Here is a 20453-nt window from a genome sequence, read left to right as displayed (position 1 = left end):
CGCGGAAAGACTCCCAACGTATGGTTCGTGCGTCTTGTTTTTGAAGCGCGGTCGGTGCGTAAAGGTCAGTCAGTCCTTACATGAGCATGTGCACTGGCAGTTACTGGGATTCGGCGGTACGGCCGAAGTTCCTTCTATCAAGGTTTGACTACGGGAGACTATTAGTGTGACAGACACTTGCACTGCCGTGAGTCTGGAAATTGGTATCTCCTCAGCGAGTCCTCGTTTTATTCAAAAAATATGTACAACTGATGCATCTTATCAGTAAGTGATTTAGAAGATTGATTCGAACAAGTTGATTCGGGTACTCCCAGTGGTGTCTTCGTCTTCAAACAGCTTAAAATTTATACCCTGCGGAAACTCATCTAGTAATACTGCTGAATACTTTTAAGTGATACCTGCGACTATGGTACTAATGTACAGAAGTACCTAAGTTGATACGCTGTTCCTATTACATACCACTCCCTTTGAGTGTTTTCGCTCATTCATCTCCCACTGTTCGTCGATAATTCAAAGAGACTTTAGCAAACAAATTTTCAATAGCTGATCTCGAATGCTATATAAATCGTCAGGTACTGCGAGCGGTGGCTTCTTCGTCTTCAAACAGCTTGAAATTTATACCCTGCCGAAACCCATCGAGAATGAAGTCCAAAAAATTCCTCCTGTGCTTCCCCAACCACGCAAGACAACCGACGATGGCCATCTCATCCACCCATTCTTTAGTGGTCTCATCCAGACTGTCCTCTCCCGACTCGTCACGGTATCCCGAGAGCTCCGCTCGCAGGAACTTCTTCATATTCTTCATCAGCAAATCCGAATGCACCTTTGGCATGTTTCGAACGAGCTGTGCCTTGGGCCTCTTTCGAGGCCGCGAAGAGTATGGTTTCGGCGGGAATCCTAGCATTGCCAGGTCGTTAAGACTTTGGATTATGAAAGCCATTAACTTGTAGTAGCGTTGACTGATGGGCTTGGTAGTTGGCCTAACCAGGCCGCATATTGTTCGCAGAGCGTACGCCCTGTTATAACAGGAAGAGAATCCCGACGATGAAAATTTCGCAATAAATTCATCTGCTGGCGTGCCCTTCTTGAACAGTCTTGACAAGATCTCGGGGGCCTCTGGGCTACTATGGGAGAGCGCATGCCACACTCCAGGGCTGCATGACGCATGTTGCAGGAAGCTCACTACGGCGATGTCACGTTGGAGCACTTCCAAAGTCCCTTCGCCTCCAGACATCACCGCGCCCCGTTTGATCATGTACGGTATCATCAATTGGAAGAGTTGAGAAGACAATTCACAGGGAATAGAGGAGAGTAAAGGGGCGGGGTTGACGCCCTCGGCGAAGGACATCCCATCCTCTACGTCTCCCCTGCATGCCTTGAAAGCCTTGTTGACTTTTCGGTTGGTTTCGTTTGCGAATGAGGTGGGTTTTGCTTTCCCCATGATCTTCAGAATAAAATGTGCCCTATCGTATGCAGAAAGGAACTGCTTGCGTCCAGAACATATCTGCATGAGAAGCACGTAGAGCACTAAATCACCGAGTGAAAGGGGGTCGAAATCTTCATCAGGGGCAGCCGCTGAAGATTGTACTGATGAGGGAGGGATTGACACTTTTTTCTTCATGCTGGCAGTCAAACGCGCGATGAGCGGAATGACTAGATGGCTCGACGGGAAATAACTCCGAAATGCATGCGCGGTGCGAAGCATCCTCGTCCCTGACCAGAAGGTCAAAGAGCCTGTCTCCTCCAGGTTGGATAATCCAACAGAATTGAGCTCCAGTGTTTGGGATCGAGTTAGCTTTGTGATTATGAATGCAAAGCTATCGATTTTCCTCTTCCATAAGGACTTTGGGTGTGTAAAGGGGTCTTCTTTACCGGCGTAAAATGGAGCTGGTGGGGCTGGATTCACATTAAGCAAGGAGCTCTCGAGTGAACCCGGCCATGTGTATCTTTTGTTTCTGGTCGCAGCCGCATATTGCACAGGACAACAGCAATGTAAGGGCTGAGCACGAATATGCGGTGCAGGGCAGGGCAGCTACTTGCAGAACCTTCCGACAAACCGAATGCATTGTGCGTGAGTATGAATTCTTCCCCTGGCGCGGCTTCCCAAATGCTGAGAAAATAGTCGTCCACGTAAGTGCGATATGTGACAGGTGGGACATGCATCTCTTGAATACCTTCACCGCGCTTCTCTACGACTTCTGCAGCATCTCGCATGAGGTCTGAATGCGATGAATCTAGGTAGTATCTGAGGATATACCGCCACACATCGACAGCAGATTGAATGCCCTTCGCCTTCGTGGTGCGCTCAATCCACTGACGGGCCTTTGCATTTTCCGCGCGATCCGCTTCAGAGGCTCGGCTGGAATTGCGATAATGCATGAGAAACAGGAACTTTTGCAGGAGTTCTAGAGACCCGTGCTTCAGAGTGAGAGTACCCTGAGGAAGTGCTCGATGCAAGTTCTCGATGATGGAGGCTGCCTGAGATTCGAGGCGCGCTAGTTTCTCCTCTAGTTCGTTGATATTTCTGGTGTTACGGACATCCTGGTAGATACCCATTACGCCGTAAACCTTTCCAATAGGGCGAGTGTCAAGGCTGCCCGTGGCAACATCGTAGTAAAGGACATATTCGGGATCAACGCCGGTGCGTCGAAATTCTTTGCTTCGTTCTTTTCTAGACCTGCAAAGTATATGATTCAGTCTTCTGGTCCACATGCAGAGAGCTCAATTGGACTCGGAAAACGTACTTCGGAGGTCCGACTCCGAATCTTCGCAATATGAACCGTGGAATGATATGTTGGTATTGGTACGGATGCGTAGGACGGGCACCTGCCCTCCGAACTCCTGCGACCTTTGTGTTGGCTCGCTGTTTTGAGGTTTGGTAATCCCTGCAATGTCGTGACATTCTTTAAGATTGAAATGTACGGACGAGAGGGACTGAGTAGCTAGTGAGCACGTATGTATGTATAAGTACCTGGAGCGCACCTTGTGGCCAGGGCGATCAGTACAAGTTGTTCCTGGAGGCAAAGGATTTGCGCTTGTCCGTTCATAAATGGAAATTCCTAAGCAGCAAAATTTAAATTTTCAGAATTTTCCTGTCAGTAGTGTCAGTGTCACTGTGTCAGAGCACCAACCATCTCTTATCTACAACCGAGGACCCGCACTGCCCGTTTTGTGACAAGGCTCAAGCACGACCCCTCGGATTCCTTCAGCGCACCGTCATAGAACTTCCGAGAAACACAAGCCAAACTATATGTTGGTTTGAACAAGCACGGACTCGGAGTCGCCCAATATCGGATGAGTCAAGATGTGATAGATCGATCGATCAGTACTTATACTCGGTGCCTGTTTGCCAGCAAGGGGTTTCACATTTGGACATACATATCATAGGTCGATTTGGACGTGGCACGGTGGAGGTGGTAGCGGTTGTTCCGTTCGAACGCCAATATTAATATTCGACTTGCACATCAATGCATCGCCAGGTGCATGATGGCTGCAGAATCGGAATATGCTCAGTTGGGCTGATTGATTCTGAGCAACAAGGGCAGACTCGGAAAAACTGATGGCCTAAGGGGAGTCGAACGTCAAATGAACAAACGCGTAGATACTAGACAAACAAACTGTTGGGCCCCGAGCTCGAGGTGATCAGAGACATCAGATATCTGAGAGATGCCATCAAGCCTGAGTTTGAAAATTTGAGGGCCGGACAAAAAGGATGCTCGGGGATGGTTCGATCTGCTGACCAGGGTGCTTCTTTCGTGTGGGCACCATTCGCTAGTTGATTAAAGCTTCATCGATGCATCTCCGAGACCGGAGGGCAGAACTCTCGCCAGACGAAACGCAAATGCGGGAAAGGAGAGGCTACGGACCCAACACTTCTCACACCACTGCATTCCCTCTGTACGAACTCAGCATCGGCCTCCGCCCGACAACAAGCTGACGGAGTACTCATTTTCCATTGATACATAGCCAGAACTCATTTAATGCGATAGATTATGCGGGAGTAAGCTCCCTGCGAAAAGGACTATCCTACATATGGTCGAAGACCCCAAAGGACAATAAACTGGATTTAAAACCAAAAAAAGAAGACAAAAAAAGCACATAAAGCACCTACACCAATGAGTGTAAGTACATTAAGGTCCGTTGGTGACTGCAATGGTGGGAGAAGAGTTGACACTTCTGTCTCCATGGTATTCGTCAATTGCACAATGAGTGGAATGAGCAGGTCGCCTGCAAGGAAATTGGCTGACGAACTCCGGAACGCACGCGCAGTGCGGAGCATACTCCCCCTTGACAGGAAGGTCAAAGAGCCTTTCTTCGTCACATTGACCAATACAACGGAATTGAACGCCAATGTTTGGGGTCGCGACATTTTTGTGATCTTGAACACAAAACGGTCATTCCCCCCTTTCTTGGAAGATCTGTAACGTGCAAGTGACATCGCGGATTGGAAATTTACGTGGTTGATGTGTGCACCGTGTGCTCCACTGGTGTAAATCGGAGTTGGCGGAGTTGGATTTACGTTGAGCAAGGAGCTCACGAACGCACGCGGCTTTATGTATCCTTTCATTTCTGGACGCAGTAACACATTGCGCAGGACGAGAGCAATGCGAGGGCTGACTACAAATATACGGTGCAGGTCGGTGCAGCCGTGTCCTGAACCTTCCCACAATCCAAATGCGTTGTCCGTGATGATAAATTCTTCCCCTTCCGCGGCTTCCCAGATACTGAAGAAGTAGGCGTTTGCATGAGTGTGGTAAGTGTAAGCCGGGAAGTTTTCGAGACCAGGTGGGATATGCGATTCAGTCATCATTTTTTGAAGACCTTCTTCGCCGTACTTCTCTACGAGTTTTGCAGCATCTCGCATGATGTCTGAATGAGACGTGTCCAGATAGTATCTGAGGAAGTGTAGCCATATCTCGACAGCGGATCGAATACCCTTCGCCTTCATGAAGGCCTCGATCCACTGACGGCCCCCTGCGTTCTCTGGGTGATCCGCTTGAAAGTAGGTACCTGAACACGATACTTTGCGATAATGCATGATAAACAGGAACTTCCGCAGGAGCTCTAGCGACCTCCGCTTCAGAGTGAAAGTACCCTGAGGAAGTGCTTTATGCAAGTCCATGATAATGGAGGCTGCATGACGTTCAAGTTCCGCTAATTTCTCCTCTAGTTCGTTGATATTACGGGCGTTGCGGACGTCCTGGTAGACATTCGGGATGCCGTAAACTTTTCCAATAGGACGAATGCCAAGGCTACCCGTGGCAATATCATAGTAGTGGACGTATTCAGGATCAACACCGGTGCGTCGAAATTCTTTTTGTCGTTCTGCTTTGGACCTGCAGAGAATATCATTCAGTGTTCTGGTCTAGTGCCTACACGCAGAGTGCTCGAGAGGACTCTGAACACACACTTCACAGGTCCGACTTGGAATCTTCGCAATATAAACCGCGGAATAAAATGTTGGTATTGTATTGTAGGTGCATGACATGGACTCAGAGAGCCGTCCGTCTTCTGAGCTTCTCCTGCAAGCTCCGTTCTGGCTTGTTGTTTGAGGGTATTCCTGCGACGTCGTGTCATTTTGTAGAGTTCGATGAATCTGGGGACCGAGTACTGAACGTTTGAACGCTGAGCGCTGAACATGCCATATTATCTGTGACGCTGTCCAGAAACACTTTATGTAAAGAGCATATGGTACTACCTTATTAATTAAAATGGAGTCGGGGATAAACCGCGGAGCAACACCCTCGTGCCCTGGGCGTCTATTGAAACGAGCAGCATAAACGCACAATACACGCACCTCTACAGCTTAGAGCAAGAGACCCACAATCCCTCCAAAGTCCACCTCGACCACGCCCCACGCCATCAACCTCCAGTAAAATGCCGATGCTCATTCCAATCACTACACCCCTGCGAGAGTTCAAAGGCCATGAAAAAGGCATAATAGCAGTCGCAGTGTTCCCTGATAAACGACGGATGGTTACGAGCTCGGACGACAAGAGGCTTCATCTGTGGGATTTGACGACAGGTGTTATGTTGGAGAAGATGGAGGGGCATCGCAGGGGGATGTTGAAATTGGCAGTATCACAAAATGGACAATTGATAGCAAGTGGTGATACTGGCGGAGAAGTCATCGTCTGGCACGGAGAAACTGGCAAATCACTGACCCAACACATCAAAGCCCACTCCTTTTGGATCACCTCGCTGGACTTCTCTCCCGATGGAACAGTGCTGACCACTGGTTCAGGTGACAAAACGACGAAGCTATGGAATACCAAAACCTGGAAGCCGCATGGAAATCCAATTGAGTGTGGTAGTCAAGTCAATTGCGTTCGGTATTCACCGTCTGGAGAACTTCTTGCCATTGCCACAGATAGCAATATCCAAATTTATAATACAGGCACAAGGAAACGCGTCACATCCTTCAGGGCTCACACATCATGGAACTTGTCACTCGAGTGGACGCCCGATGGCACATGCCTTCTCACAGGCGGCAATACAGACGACCCTACTATACGCGACTGGGATGCATTGACTTGGCAGCAGGTCAGTGATCCCTGGACGGGCCATACTGACACAATCAGTGCCATTACCGCCAATCCCTCTGGCACACTCATCGCCTCCGCATCTTATGACAATCATGTCCGTCTCTGGCGGCTCTCAGATCGCCAAACCGTTGCCATCTTCAAGCACTCGTTCCTCACGGAATGCATCACTTTCTCAGAGGACGGCAAACACATCCTTAGCGGAGGTGAAGATAAGATGATCTCAGAGTGGGCAATACCTCAGAGTATTCATCCAAAGGCACGTTTCCGTCCTCGACTCATATACCACAATTTGAGCATGCTTGATACAGATTCTCGCCATCACAACAGCCCGCGGTGCATGCGTAGATGGAGACTTGTCTACCGCCGAAGAACTACTCACGCAAGAAATAGACGCAGATGTGAATGACCATACTTCCTATGCCCATCGCTCATTTCTTATGTCCCGAAAACACGACTGGGACCACGCCCTTCAGGATGCAATCAAGGTGAGTTATATACACTGATCATGGCCCCCTTGCAAGAGGCTAACTCAACGGTGACACAGTCCATCAGCATTCAGCCCTCATTGTCAGGCTTTATCTCCAAGGGTATTGCCCTCTGCGGAAAAGGTCATGTCCGGAATGCAAGGGCAGCATTTGATATTGCTTGCATGTACACGGATCAAGATCCGGAAACCCTTCATTTCCTGCTCTTGATCAAGGTATGACATTACAGTTGCTTCACATATTCTCCGCTTCATCATGTATTTTAGGCCATCGCCCTCTTCAATGCAGATCAACATGACGAGGCGAGCCTACTCCTGAAAGAACTCGCTGCCAGTTGTCCAAATTCCGATACTCGCGCATGTCATATCGTGGAAGTAAGTATCATGCAGCCACACTGGGTCATCAACACTCAGATTCTTTTCACCTCGCACATTAGGCATATCTACGTGTTCAACTCGGAATCAAGGCCTCAGATGGCACGTGTTACGACGAAGCCGCTGACCATTTCACTGCCGCTCTCAATCCCAGTAATTTATCATCGAAATGGCCCATTCATGAAATATATGAGGACTTGGTGGTGGTATGTTAATACACATCCGAAATGCTTTTCATAACTGAGTCCCTTGTCCAGCTCTTCGGCTGGGATCTCAAATCTTTGTGGTTGACTGCACATCAGAAACGGTGTGATGCACTCATTCGGGCAGGTAAACTTCAAGATGCTGTGAAATCATACCGGTACATGATGGTTTCGAGTGACGAAAATACCAAGGCCGACTGCCTTGACTGGTCCAATGGCAAGTCTGGAGCTCATAATGTCGTGTAGGCTACAATCCTCACCCGCACTTCACTCAGCTTTTACGAAAAGGTGCAGTGCGCCCTGTCTTACCAACGGAGATACTGCCCTCGCTGCAAGCAAGTATGACAGGGCTATTGACCTATACTCCGCGGTGATCGACCTGGATTATGGATCCGATGTCGTCTTTGCAAATCGCAGCAAAGCAAAGTTAGGCAAAATGCTATGGGAGGATGCGCTCCTCGACGCGCAAAAGGTGCGATGATGTCTACATTTTCGTAGCCCATGTTGACTTCGGCGATGCATAGGTCACCGAACTCAATCCTTCGTCTCACGTTGGATACCAGTTGTCACATAAAGCACTGCGTGGCGCGCAACGTTACGACGAAGCTATTAAGGCCTTCACAATCATGTTGTCTAAGTTGAACGGTGCTCCCGAAGCGCAGATACGAGGTAAGCCTTGGAACACTCCTTCATCGAAATGCCTATCTCGTTCTGCAGATCTGCGTCAGCAGTATGTCTGTCCCACCGAGGTAGAACATGCTATTCAAAAAGCTGTTTGGATTGAACTCGAATATACCCCGCATCGTCTGCTCAACACCTCCACGGGTCTTTTGTGTGATCGAGCGGCACAAATAAAAGCCTTCGAAACGAGTGCAAAGTACAAGGAACTCTTGTCATTCACAACGAAGCATTCAGATCTCCAAATGGAGCGCATCAAGGAAGCGGTAGCGATGTATTTCCGCTGCGTCCTGCTATCACACAGGTGGGAAGAGACGGAGGCGCTGCTACACGACATCCAGGATAAAGCCGTGTACGAGTTGAATGGACTTGGTGGCATCGCGAAACTGCAGTCGTTCTGCAAGATCGCTCGTGATGCCGGGTATTGCTGGGCATGGATGGACACATGCTGCATCGACAAGAAGAGTAATGCCGAGCTCCAAGAATCGGTCAACTCCATGTTTGCCTGGTATCGCCACTCAGCGCTTACGATCGTCTATCTATGTGATGTCCCTCCTTCATCCCAGCCCGGTGCACTGGCGAGGAGCGTTTGGAACGAGCGAGGATGGACCTTTCAAGAATTCGTCGCTCCGAAAATTGTAATCTTTTATCAGAATGATTGGTCATTATATCTCGACGATCGCTCTCCCAACCACAAGGAGTCCCCTGCAATCATGAAGGAGTTGGAGGGTGCGACGGGTATAGATACACGGGCCCTGATCTCCTTCCGTCCAGGGATGAGCAACGCCCGACGGAGACTTCAATGGGCGTCATCACGCGTCACTACATTGCAGGAAGACATTGCGTACTCATTGTTTGGTATCTTTAATGTCCACCTACCCGTAATCTACGGCGAGAAGAAGCAGAACGCGCTCGGGCGGCTCTTGCAGGAGATCGTGGCTCAGTCGGGTGACATCACTGTCCTCGACTGGATCGGACAACCTTCCGAGTTCAATAGCTGCCTTCCAGCCTATATTACCTCTTACACTACTCCCCCACGCACCCTTCCACCTTTACTTGAAGATGAGATTCAGACAACTATCTCTTCGCTGCGAAAAAATCCTGTGGCTGTGGATTTGGCTTTGAAACTTTACGACCGGCTCGATAACACGAACGCTGCTCGTTTCGCGAACTGCAGACTACAGCTGCCGTGCATCACCTTCCATGTCACAGACGTCAGTTTGAGCTTCGGTCCATCCCAGGAAACCCATTCTACGTATGAAATCAAAGCAGATGGGCTTCATCACCTGCTGATCACAACCAAAGAGTCGATTGTTCAGTTCTCGGGGACAAGGCCCACTCAGCGAGCCTTCGTGGTTGTCCGTCCCTGGGATCGGTCTCTCCTCGAGCTACCTGACTTTGCAGATCTGCCAGACGTTGGAGACGATACGGAGAGCGAGGGGGGTTATTGGACGCCGCCTTCTTCTCCGTCAGACGACTCGCCTGGCCATCCTCTTGTAAAACAGGAGGTGTTTGATCTAGAATCACGAGCATTGCGGTTGCTTGTTCGCCTTGGGCAGCCTTTCGGTGCATTTTTACTAGTGCGGCAGCGCGGCGGAGAATACAAGAGGGTCGCGTCAGACCGTGATATCATTGCACACGCCGTCAAAGACGTGACTTTTGTTCCAGACCTGATGGACATCAGGACGATAGAAATACTGTAGCTGTATGTTTTCCTCGAAGATTAGGGATCTGAATGGTTTTCATTAGTACTCGATATTCGTATTTGCATGCATGTGTATTAGACTACAGTCGGATTAGTGTTATTATGTCAGCTTTGGATCTGTCAGGCTTGAACATAAATAGTATTAAAATACCCTTCCCCCGCATGGGAGTGGTGTCAATGCCCTCTACCCATTTTTGCCCCCGACGCTTATCCCATGGACAATGGTAGTTCCTTTGTCTATTGCTTGGCTGTCGCAGTAGCCCTTCTGCTGGTCTTCATTTACGAGCGTTGCAAATTTTCTGAGGCAAGCACTTTCATGCAGTTGTTGTGGGTTGACTAACGTCGTGTCTAGCTTGATGCTATTCCTGCGATCGGTCCGTCAGGGGTTCTTTCTTCATGGCTCGGCACGGTCCGCTTCATAAAGGATGCCCCAGCCATGGTGCAAGAAGGCTATCAGAAGGTCGGTGACAATGTTATTCTTGGGCAATTGTATTCTGAACGTCGATGAAGCACAAAGGTGGAATGTTTAGAGTGCCATTGTTTCACAAATGGGTGGTGGTCCTGACTGGGCCGCGGCTAATAGAGGAATTGAGAAAGGTGCCGGAAGACGTGCTTTCGTTTGATCACGCCGTGCGAGATGTAAGTTGCAAGTTTTTTCTGGTTCCGTAACATTGAGATTTGGTCCACTGTTTCACAGCTTCTTCAAGTCCAATATACATTTGGCGTCGATGTGCAAGAATATCCCTATCACATACAAGTCACTCGCAATCATCTCTCCCGAAACTTTCAAGTGCTCTTTCCTGATGTTTACGATGAAATCAACCACGCGTTCAGCACCATCAAACCATTAGACCAAGATGGCAAGTTTTTCCACCTTCTCCGTGAGGTTATTCTTACATGCTCTTTGCGCAGGTTGGACTAAGGTTCGCATATACCCGGAGATCATGAAGGCTATGTGTCGCGTAAGCAATCGCATCTTTGTTGGGCTTCCGCTATGTGAGTGGTTCGCTTAGATCAAGGGTGCATCCGCTCAACCCGCTCATAGGCCGATCCCCTGAATTTGAAGCCCTGCAACAGCAATTCGCTTCACAAGTGGTATTGCGTGCAACACTCGTGAATTGTTTCCCAAAATTTGCACATCCGTAAGCAGTATCGCTGAATTGATGGTGCGAAGACCCAACTTTGACTTTTAGGATCATTGGTCGATTATTAACGAACACGCCTAGTAGCATTAGGAGATGTATGGCACTTCTTGAACCTATCGTGGAGGAACGACTGCAAAATCTAGATCAATTCAGGGACGAATGGAACGCTCAACCGGTGTGTAATCTTCCTATGATATGGTTCACCACTTGACTATGTTTCCCTGTGAAGAATGACCTAATTAGCTGGCTCATTGACGTATCCGACAATGAGCACAGGAATCTTCGGAGTATATGCTTGCGGGTTTTGGTCCTCAATTTTGCCGCATTACATGCATCAGCTCAGGTATGCCGTTATACTGCAGAGCAAACCTGACACCTTACTGGTCTCACAAAGAGCCTCACCCACGCCCTATTAAACCTTGCTACATACCCTCAATATTGCACACCCCTTCGAGAGGAAGCTTCAGCTGTTATTAATAAAGATGGATGGACGAAGGCTGCAATGACGAAACTCGTCAAGATGGACAGCTTTCTCAAGGAATCCCAGCGATTCAATAGCACCACTCTCTGTAGGTTGTTACTCATTTTTGCTGATCTTAAGCTGACTTCTGGTAGTCCCTATGATGCGCAAAGCAATGCAGCAATTCGTATTTTCGGATGGTACTGTAATACCCAGCGGAACTCACGTTGTTGTCGCTTCATTACCCATGCATCTCGACGAGGAATATTTCGAAAGCGCATCTGAGTTCCAACCTTTCCGGTTTTCACAGCGGCGCAAGGACGATGGAGAAGACCCACAAATCCTGCTAGCTTCCACAAGTGCAAGTTATATCCCTTTTGGGTATGGACCTCATGCTTGGTACGCCAAAATTGCCCGATGTATGGTTTTGAGTTCTCACTCACTGATTTCGTCAGCCCCGGTCGCTTTTTTGCTTCTAGTGTGATGAAGGCTATGATGGCTTACCTTGTGTTAAACTATGATATTAAATTAGAGAAAGAAGGCGAGCGTCCTACAGATGAATGGTTTATGATGAATTGCTCTCCGAATCGAAAGGCAGAGGTTATGTTTAGGCGGCGACGGTCCAAATGATGATAATTGAATGTAACAATTCACACCCAGATAATAATGTTGGCCACATTGTTTACTACTTTCTCTCTCGAGCTGCATGCAAAGGGGATCAGCTCGAGAATGGCACTTTCGCAAGCGATCTTTGTCAGGTGAAACAGCCATGCAATTTGAAACTGAAATACAACACAAAAGTTGTTATTTGGAAACATGGGCGACTTTGTGGTTATTTGGAAACATGGGCGACTTTGTGCAGTCGATGTACGTAGATGGTCCATCAATGCATCATCCTTTTCTTTTTCGTCGTCATCACCATGTGTTCGTCTGCCGTCATCCTTACCATCAGCTTCAACTTCTTCCTCCTTGCCCTTGCTCTTACCCTCGTCTTTTACCTTCTCCTTCTCTTTACAGGCTTCCCCCCAATCAAACTGCTTGAGTGTGGTCCCCCCCACCGCCATGGCTCAACTCAGCTAACCAGAATGCTCAAACACTCGTCGACATGATTCAGATTGGTCAGTGGTATGGTAACAAGGTGCGTGATAATTAGCATGTGCGGCACTGTCGCCATGAGTAATTTATCCTATAGGCTGAAATCAGAGACCTTCTTCGTGCCGTTACCACAGGAGTCAAGCCAGCTACTGATGGCGTGACACTGCCTGCTGTGGACACTGGACACGACAGTGATGACTTGGAGTACTTGGAGGATGATGTCGAGGATGGCCTCGTAGACACAGGTAGACACTCGCAGAGATGATGAGGTACCAGCCTGAGAGGATGATGTTCTGCGGGTGCATGAAGATATTCACCTCGGCTCTCCTTTAATGCGTGATTTGATCTCTATGGTACCCGTCGTTGGCTCACAGAACGTTCGGGTGGCCCAGGACAAAGTGGACTCGGAAGGTCCTAATGCAATGTCTCTGATGGTCACAATGTACCGATCTCTGGTGATACTCTATACAGTGCCTTGGATAATGACGTGCTTGCTTGCAGTAGGCAAAGCAGTTTTGGCGAAATGTGGATGTCCTTTAGGATAATAGCAGCAGACTTGCATATTCTGCTGTGGCTCAGCGACATATTGAGAGACATCCATATCAAAGCCGTTTTCCTGCTTGACTGAAAAACTGCTTCATGAAACAAAGCTTTGTCATTTTCAGGTTGGTTACTTGATGAAGGAACAGTGATCTGCTGATGAATCTGACGGTTTGGTGAGTTCTAATGCTGTTGACACCAGCAGCCTGCTGTCTGACTGTATCGTGTTGTAGTGCGTCAAAGCGCAAGACTGACAAACCTGGCGCCGCCGAGACTCTCATGTTGCTCGATATCGTATGGCGAATGAATGATAAATATTGTTCACTCTATAAACTATTGCATGTCTAGATTCGAAATCTAATAGAATTTGCTTGATACAATTGGATTGAATTGGAAAAGTGGAGGCCCTGAAAATTCCATTCTGTGTCACAAATTGAGATCCTATTTGCGAAAATTTGGAAGGGACTAAAATAATTGATTGAATAGTACGTGCCGAATTGATTGCGGTCGCATGAGAAGTGGGGGGGGTCTCGATCATGATGGAGGAAGAGTATATTATCACCCCCTCGATTAGTATAAGGTATTCAATACCGCCCAGGTATTATCTCATGTACATGTGTCGAGACGATTGTTTGTGAAATGCCGTTGTAATTCCGAGTATCTGATGTTGAGCGAGCCTGTTTGATGTGTCACACAGCCGACGTCCTTGAACCCGCTATACGATCCACGATCTGCTCCCAATGATTTAACTCGAACGTTCAGTCATATTGATAAAGAACTCTTACAGGTCGAATGTATGGCAGTGACAATAGGTTGCCAATGAATGGTACTTGGCGCAGGAATGTCACGACCACGGGGAAGAAGTCGCTGAACCTGGCTATCAGGTTTAATTCCTCGTTAGGAAATGCTAGACATACCCAAACAGGTTTAAGAAACCAATGAATGAATACTTCATGAACACGAGCAGAATACCGCCAATGAAGCTGTTCCTCGCAGCTTCTGCTTTCGCGCGAAAAAGTAGAATGTCTTTTGGGGGCCAATAATCAAGGTCAGTCCAGACAAGAAGAGTATCTGTGCAAGAGCTTGGTATGAGCAAAAAATGGAAGGCGGGAACTGAGGTTACACACGTTTCCTAGCGCTAGCAAGCAGCGTCGAAGAACAGCATGACACCAAGGAACATGAATAGTGTCCCGAAGGTCGTAAGGGCTACGCTAATTTCTGAGATACATAACTTCTCATTCAACAATCAAAGCATAGACTCACTTTGCACATCAGACAACCACATGTCTCCAGAGTTCAAGCGTGTCTTGTGCAAAAAAATTTGGGATTTTTGAGAAGCGTAGCTATCGTTGGAGAGTGGTGAAATGAGAAATTGAGAATTAGACTGCGTGGCAAGGAGTGGCCCAATTACACTGGACAAGGTTAACGTTGAACGTTGATTATTTCGGACTCGGGGTTCTGAATCGGCAGCCCGAAGACATGTTTCTCGAATTTCCGGTGTTCGAGGATGCGATCGGTATGGCGATGATCTACTAGGTCGCCCCAGGTGACGGATTCGTGTTGCCACTCCTAGCACATATGAAAACATCGTGTCACATGTATATGTAGATCTCGTACACGGATTGTGGTGTTCAAGGTATGTAGGCTCGATACCAGCCTGGCTTACATAACCACGGACAAGCGTAGCAAGGACGTACGTCAGACTGGTCACGAGTCTAATTGTTATGAGCAAATTAGAAAAAGGGCTGGTACTCAGATCTCAGATGCCGGCGGCCTTCTCAATATTTGGTACTATTGACGTGATGTTTGATGAAAATCTGCCCACTTCGTAGTGTATTTCAAATACAACGACCTTACATTGACCGATGAGACACCGACATCGAATGTCCCCAATGCAAAATGAATATTCAACGTGAGATACTCGAGGTCGTGCAAGTTCATCTTGTGATGGGATTTAGTAAAATCACACACTGGCAGATGAACGGTGTAAAATTGATATATCTAAAATATGCAAGGACGGAACGGTTAATCCCGCGGAAGAAATTCGTGACTCCCATGTACGGTGTAGAATTGATAAGGATGGAGGATATAGCAATGAATTGGTCCATGTAAAGTTAACTACAATCACGAGCACTACCGCGGCTGACATTTATTGTGCCATGCTGGCGGGGCAGGAGTGATATCAAAATGGAGAAATATCATTTAAACGTCCAGGAGTGAAAGGGAGCTATGGAATAGAGCGCGCCACGATCATAGGTAGACTGGCCATTGACGCCATGTTGAAGACAACATCTCGCTATCTGGCCTTGGACATGGAACTTCGTTTGGGTACAAAGACGGGGGAAGAGTTTTGCATTAGGGTATTTCGAGTAACAGTAGTGGTAAAGAAAGAACGAGGTATGTGTGCGGCTGTCGGGTATGAAATACCGCTTTGAAATGGCTGAATCATTTAGGCGACACGTTCTAGACATCATTTCGGTAACTGAATTTGCTGATTTAGGACGTGTTCACTTTGCGACCATGATGGTACTTACGGGCAGGGACGTCGATGACATCAGTGCGCTTGGCAGCTCGAGCAGATAACTCGTCAAGAATCTGTTCGACAAGATCGTCGACATTGCCTGAGCGTTTCGACACCACGCCATTGGCATCGAGGACCTCCTTGGTTGCTACAATGTGAAATCAGAATCCGGCGGTGAAAGAGATGGCACATGTCATACCAGTGGCAACTTGGGAAATAGTGTAAGTACCGCGCTTGGATGGCGAGTTATTGAGGACCCTTTCCACGATCGTGTAGACACCGGCATCATCGCGTTTGTCAGTCACCGCACTGTTCTTCTTGTCATATGCGCTGGTGACGACTGCAACGCAATTATGAGTGGGGAATACGAAGTGAGCACAATAATGACGCACTCGCTTCGATTTGATCAAATGTGTAGCGCTTCTCCTCATGGCGTTTGGACCTGGAGCTGAGAGAGTTGGCTCTGGCCTTGTTCACAACATCCCTGACCGCTGAGAAATAGTTCAATATATGAACTAATAACCAAGAAGGAAATACCTACTAGCAGTAGCTCTGGCAACATTGCAGCCACTGTCACGCCTCAAGACACTAATTGTAGCATTGTTAAGCACGTCGTAGATGACTATTCGCTTCCGATCAGGTTATAAACCCCGACTGAAGACAAACGACTTACCACCGTCTATGTCAACGAGGCTGCATCCATCATCCCGCCGCGAGAGTTCAACCATTTTGACGACCTCGTCGAAGGCTGAAATGTCATTCTGGTCAATATTGCCGTCAGGTCATGAGAATATGTCATGCTTACAGGGTTCATATTCGACTGCATCAGCACGAGTTCCTACATTGGTCTTGAGATCGTTGCCAACATTGTTAACAACTACAGCGAAAACACAATAAAGAGGCGAAACGCATTGTGGTGACGGGACTTACCGGCAGCAACGCCAACCTCACTGGCGGGAACGGGGGTAGCAAATGCAGGGGCAAAAGCAGCGAAGGCAGCGAAAAGTGCGAAAGATTTGGACAGCATGGTGACAATGGGGGGCGATGAAAGGAAGTAGGGAGAACGTCCGCGAAGGAGATACAGGCCTAAAACAAAAAGCTAAGGCGTTCCACGCTAGCGTTTTATAGTGCAGAGCGAGCTTGCCGAGATGGATCGCGAGTAACATCAATATGCCTCAGTTTGTACATACCTGCGGGACCCTGCTGTGAATTCGGCTATTTGTCAGTAAAACGAAGCAAGGAAAAACTAGTGTTTTCGTTATGGGTGCTTGATCGGCTTTAGTGCATTTCGCAACAGAAGCGTCTAAAATATACAAATCGCGTAATGTGTGTGTTGGATTCGGAACTGAAGCCCGACCAAGAGAAATCAGAGCGGGACTTTGCAACCGCAACCGCACGACGTTTGACCAGGGCGCTGATTCTCTACGTACGGAAATGACTGAAGTATGTGGAAGCTCAGGTGAAGCGCGCACATAGGGGTCAGACAAATTGCTTCTGACGCGGGGATCAAACGTTTCGTATTTACGCATGTATGAAATCATTGGTCATGGAGGATATAGCAGTGGATTGGTCTACGGAAAGTCAACTAATGTCTGTCGTGCTATCCTGACGGAGTAATGTTAACATGCCATCGAGGAGGCATCCTCAGTCTGCCATGAGACCAGCAGGAATAGCAGCATAGGAACTCCTTGACCCAATGCACGTCTTGGAGCGAATCAATGTCAGAGGACTCGGTGTCCTGAGGCACTCCAGCATGTCCAGATGGATGTCGAGTGTCGTTGACTTTCCTGTATGTAGCAGCAGCTAGCCGCTGTAGGGCACACATCAGCAAAAAACACTAAGGTAAGGAAATGTACGCTACAGTGACCATCCGCCCTGATACGATTTCAACGACTGGTGGCCCATGGCCATGTCTTGGCACGAGGAACGAAAAAGGTGCTGTCGTAGGAACTGCGTGACTAGAGCGTTCGAGGGGCGAGGCTGAGAACTCATTTTGAACTGTATAGATATTACGCACTCGGTCGTGCATTGCGAGTTTACTAAGAATGGATGAGACTGTCATGATTAAACCGAGTTGCAGCCTGCCCCGAGAGAGAATGGTAGGGGGTAAAGGGATTCTGAACATCAAAGGAAGCGAGAAGTTGGCAGGACTCGCAATATTTCCCAGAGCTTGACTCTGGTGTCGACTGGCAAGGAGAACATCGTCATATGATGAAAGTCCCAGACCGGTGATAAGTTGGGTGTGCCCTTCGAAGAGGATCTGATCGACACGTCAAATTCATATATCTAGATCGTCTTGGCATGGTCATCTGTAATGTTTTTATTTTTGTTTGTCCAGAACGCACATCCTTCTCGTCCGAGTTCTTCCACGGGGATGTCTGCATTTTGACATCCCTGGCCACGAGGCATGGCCCTCCGTCCACAAGCTCACTGCGGCCTTCTTCGACTCTGATAAGTATCGAGCTGTGCCCACACAATCAACGTCTCGAATGGTCCGGTGACAAGTTTGCCGGCAAGGTTCCCAGGCCATATCCGCGCTGTATCTCCTGCCCAGCTCGCTAGTAACTTCCTGTCTGCAGAGATATCAATGCAGCTGATCATCGATCACCTTCGAGTGGCCTTGATTCTTGAAATGTTTTAACAATCCATGATTTGGAGCTCTTTAGTACACAGGAATCTGACAGGAAGGTTCGATGAGCTGAAGAAAGGGATGAAAGAACTTGCTGTGCACTGTATGGTATCAGTGAAGAAGGGAATATACACACAGCCGTAGCAGGCTCCCCGATAATGTCCGTCATTGTCCGGCCATTTCGCATTGCAGCCAGCCCTGAGCGCTCCGTCCGTCTTCTGAGCTTCTCCTGCAAACTCCGTTCTGGCTTGTTGTTTGGGAGTATTCCTGCGACGTCGTGTCACTCTGTAGAGTTCAATGAATCTGGGGACCGAGTACTGAACGTTGAACGTTTGAACGCTAGCGCTGAGCGCTGAACGTTACTCCATATTTGTGGCGTTGTCATGAAACACTTTATGTAAAGAGCATATGGTAAGTACTACCTTTTTAAGTTGTTGATGAAGCAAGATTAAAACTTCGTTTTGACCAGTGACCACGGGGTATCCATCTTAGTCCTGTCGCAGACGAGGCCATTCAAGACTGTGAAAGTCATAGTAGGTCATAGTCTCTATAGCAGACGAAGTTTATGTATTGTGCTCACGAAAGTCGGAGTTACCGCCGGTCTGGGGCAAGATCTGCGTCTGGGCCGTACAGCCACGGTTCACGAAGCGGGGTTTGAGCGTTCGAACTTCGCTCAATATGACGTTGGCTCACTGGCAAGTTATTTAGCAAGTGCAGGCAGCAGCTATAGAATCAGACTACTGGCCGAAAATGATGTGTACATTGTGGCCCAAGGTATTATGGTAAAAATCGGACAGTCGCGCTCTGTGTAGACCCGTGACATGGGCCAAGCTTAAGAATGGTAGTCACAAGTTGAAGGACTCGATACACCTCTAAAGAGATTAATGCGATCGACAACCTGTATAGCGCGGCTGTCCGGCTTTTTTTCCTGCAGTTACAGTGTCATATCGTGACGGCGCCGGCGCCAGCCCCCGACTCGCTTATTCCTGGTATGTTTTGTGTCCATCGAATTAAACGCAAACTAGTGTTTTTATTTCATCTTTGGTAAATGACTGCTAATCCCATGTGATTCTACTGTCAATGCATACTGTTCTTCGACTCGTAACCGAGGACAAACAATATTTTCCTTTTACCACGCCTTGAACATTCACTCGTGGATGGATTTTTCAAGGCCTATCTTGAGTAGTCATAGCTAACCGTTTGGCACCAGAACAGATTAGAAATCTGCTCTCTTGTGATGCGGATTCGAAACCTGTCGATATGGACAGCTCTTCGGAGGTTCGTCTAAACTTGGCCAGCAAGCGTCCTGGCCCCTTGAAGTGGTTAACACAACAGAATCAAAATTTGTTTCTCTGGTACTTCGCAGGTTCGAAACCTGCCTAACAACAAGGTTTTTTCTATCGGAACACGCCTTGAAGATTCACTCATGGACAGTTCCTCGGAGGTTCATCTCAGCTTCATCCTCGCCAAAGTGGTTACCACAACGGAATCAAAATCCGTTTCTCTTGGACTACGCAGGTTCAAAACCTGCCGAAAAACAGGGTTTTTTTGTCTATCGGAAAACGCCCGATTCCTCGGAGCAATTTCGCCCTGGTAACTGCAACATAATCAAAATCTATCTCTTGGACTGACACTACCAGTGCAGTTTCAAAACTTGCCGCCGAGGTTTTTTCTATCCGAACACGCCTTGAAGATTCACTGATGGAAAGCTCCTCAGAGGTTCATCTCCACTTCGCCCTGGCCAAAGTGGTTACTGCAACGGAATCGAAATCTGTCTCTTGGACTGACACTACCAGCGCAGGTTCAAAACCTGCCAACGAGGTTTTTTCTATCCGAACACGCCTTGAAGATTCACTGATGGACAGTTCCTCAGAGCTTCATCTCAACTTCGCCTTGGCCAAAGTGGTTACTATCACAGAATCGAAATCTGTCTCTTGGACTGGCCCAGTGCAGGTTCAAAACCTGCCGACGAGGTTTTTCTCTCTCAGAACACGCCTTGAAGATTCACTGATGGACATTTCCTCGCAGGTTCATTTCAACTTCGCCTGGCCAAAGTGGTTACTACAACAGAAT

The 20453-nt window shown here is 48.0% G+C and overlaps 4 protein-coding genes across 4 annotated transcripts; 1 reads left to right on the top strand and 3 right to left on the bottom strand.

The window, feature by feature from the left end:
* Nucleotides 1-1744: 1744 nt before the first annotated feature.
* DFJ58DRAFT_162924 (uncharacterized protein) lies at nt 1745-3371 on the bottom strand. The gene is made up of 3 exons (XM_041378964.1): nt 2983-3371; nt 2745-2934; nt 1745-2677 (listed from the first exon to the last, which is right to left on the bottom strand). Exons 2-3 carry the CDS (start codon nt 2900-2902, stop codon nt 1903-1905), a joined length of 933 nt encoding a protein of 310 aa, XP_041237213.1. The 5' UTR covers nt 2903-2934; nt 2983-3371; the 3' UTR covers nt 1745-1902.
* A 590-nt stretch (nt 3372-3961) lies between these two features.
* DFJ58DRAFT_817953 (uncharacterized protein) lies at nt 3962-5721 on the bottom strand. The gene is made up of 4 exons (XM_041391817.1): nt 5699-5721; nt 5617-5650; nt 5411-5560; nt 3962-5336 (listed from the first exon to the last, which is right to left on the bottom strand). The coding sequence occupies exons 2-4, from the start codon at nt 5643-5645 to the stop codon at nt 4067-4069; spliced, it is 1449 nt and encodes a 482-aa protein (XP_041237212.1). The 5' UTR covers nt 5646-5650; nt 5699-5721; the 3' UTR covers nt 3962-4066.
* Nucleotides 5722-10148: 4427 nt separating this feature from the next.
* Nucleotides 10149-12350, top strand: DFJ58DRAFT_817928 (cytochrome P450). Its single transcript, XM_041391816.1, has 11 exons — nt 10149-10294; nt 10343-10450; nt 10501-10629; nt 10688-10850; nt 10903-10986; nt 11036-11132; nt 11184-11310; nt 11365-11478; nt 11530-11704; nt 11751-11994; nt 12051-12350. The coding sequence occupies exons 1-11, from the start codon at nt 10205-10207 to the stop codon at nt 12223-12225; spliced, it is 1506 nt and encodes a 501-aa protein (XP_041237211.1). The 5' UTR covers nt 10149-10204; the 3' UTR covers nt 12226-12350.
* A 1194-nt stretch (nt 12351-13544) lies between these two features.
* On the bottom strand, nt 13545-14913 carry DFJ58DRAFT_817920 (uncharacterized protein). The gene is made up of 7 exons (XM_041391815.1): nt 14642-14913; nt 14494-14573; nt 14358-14441; nt 14203-14301; nt 14148-14179; nt 14016-14097; nt 13545-13961 (listed from the first exon to the last, which is right to left on the bottom strand). The coding sequence occupies exons 2-7, from the start codon at nt 14500-14502 to the stop codon at nt 13920-13922; spliced, it is 348 nt and encodes a 115-aa protein (XP_041237210.1). The 5' UTR covers nt 14503-14573; nt 14642-14913; the 3' UTR covers nt 13545-13919.
* Between the last annotated feature and the right edge of the window lie 5540 nt (nt 14914-20453).

Source organism: Suillus subalutaceus (assembly GCF_016647625.1).
Source record: "Suillus subalutaceus strain FC151 chromosome Unknown DFJ58scaffold_188, whole genome shotgun sequence".
Taxonomy (NCBI): Eukaryota; Fungi; Basidiomycota; class Agaricomycetes; order Boletales; family Suillaceae; genus Suillus; species Suillus subalutaceus.
Note: the sequence above shows the minus strand (reverse complement) of the source record. Positions and strands in the feature narration are given on the sequence as shown.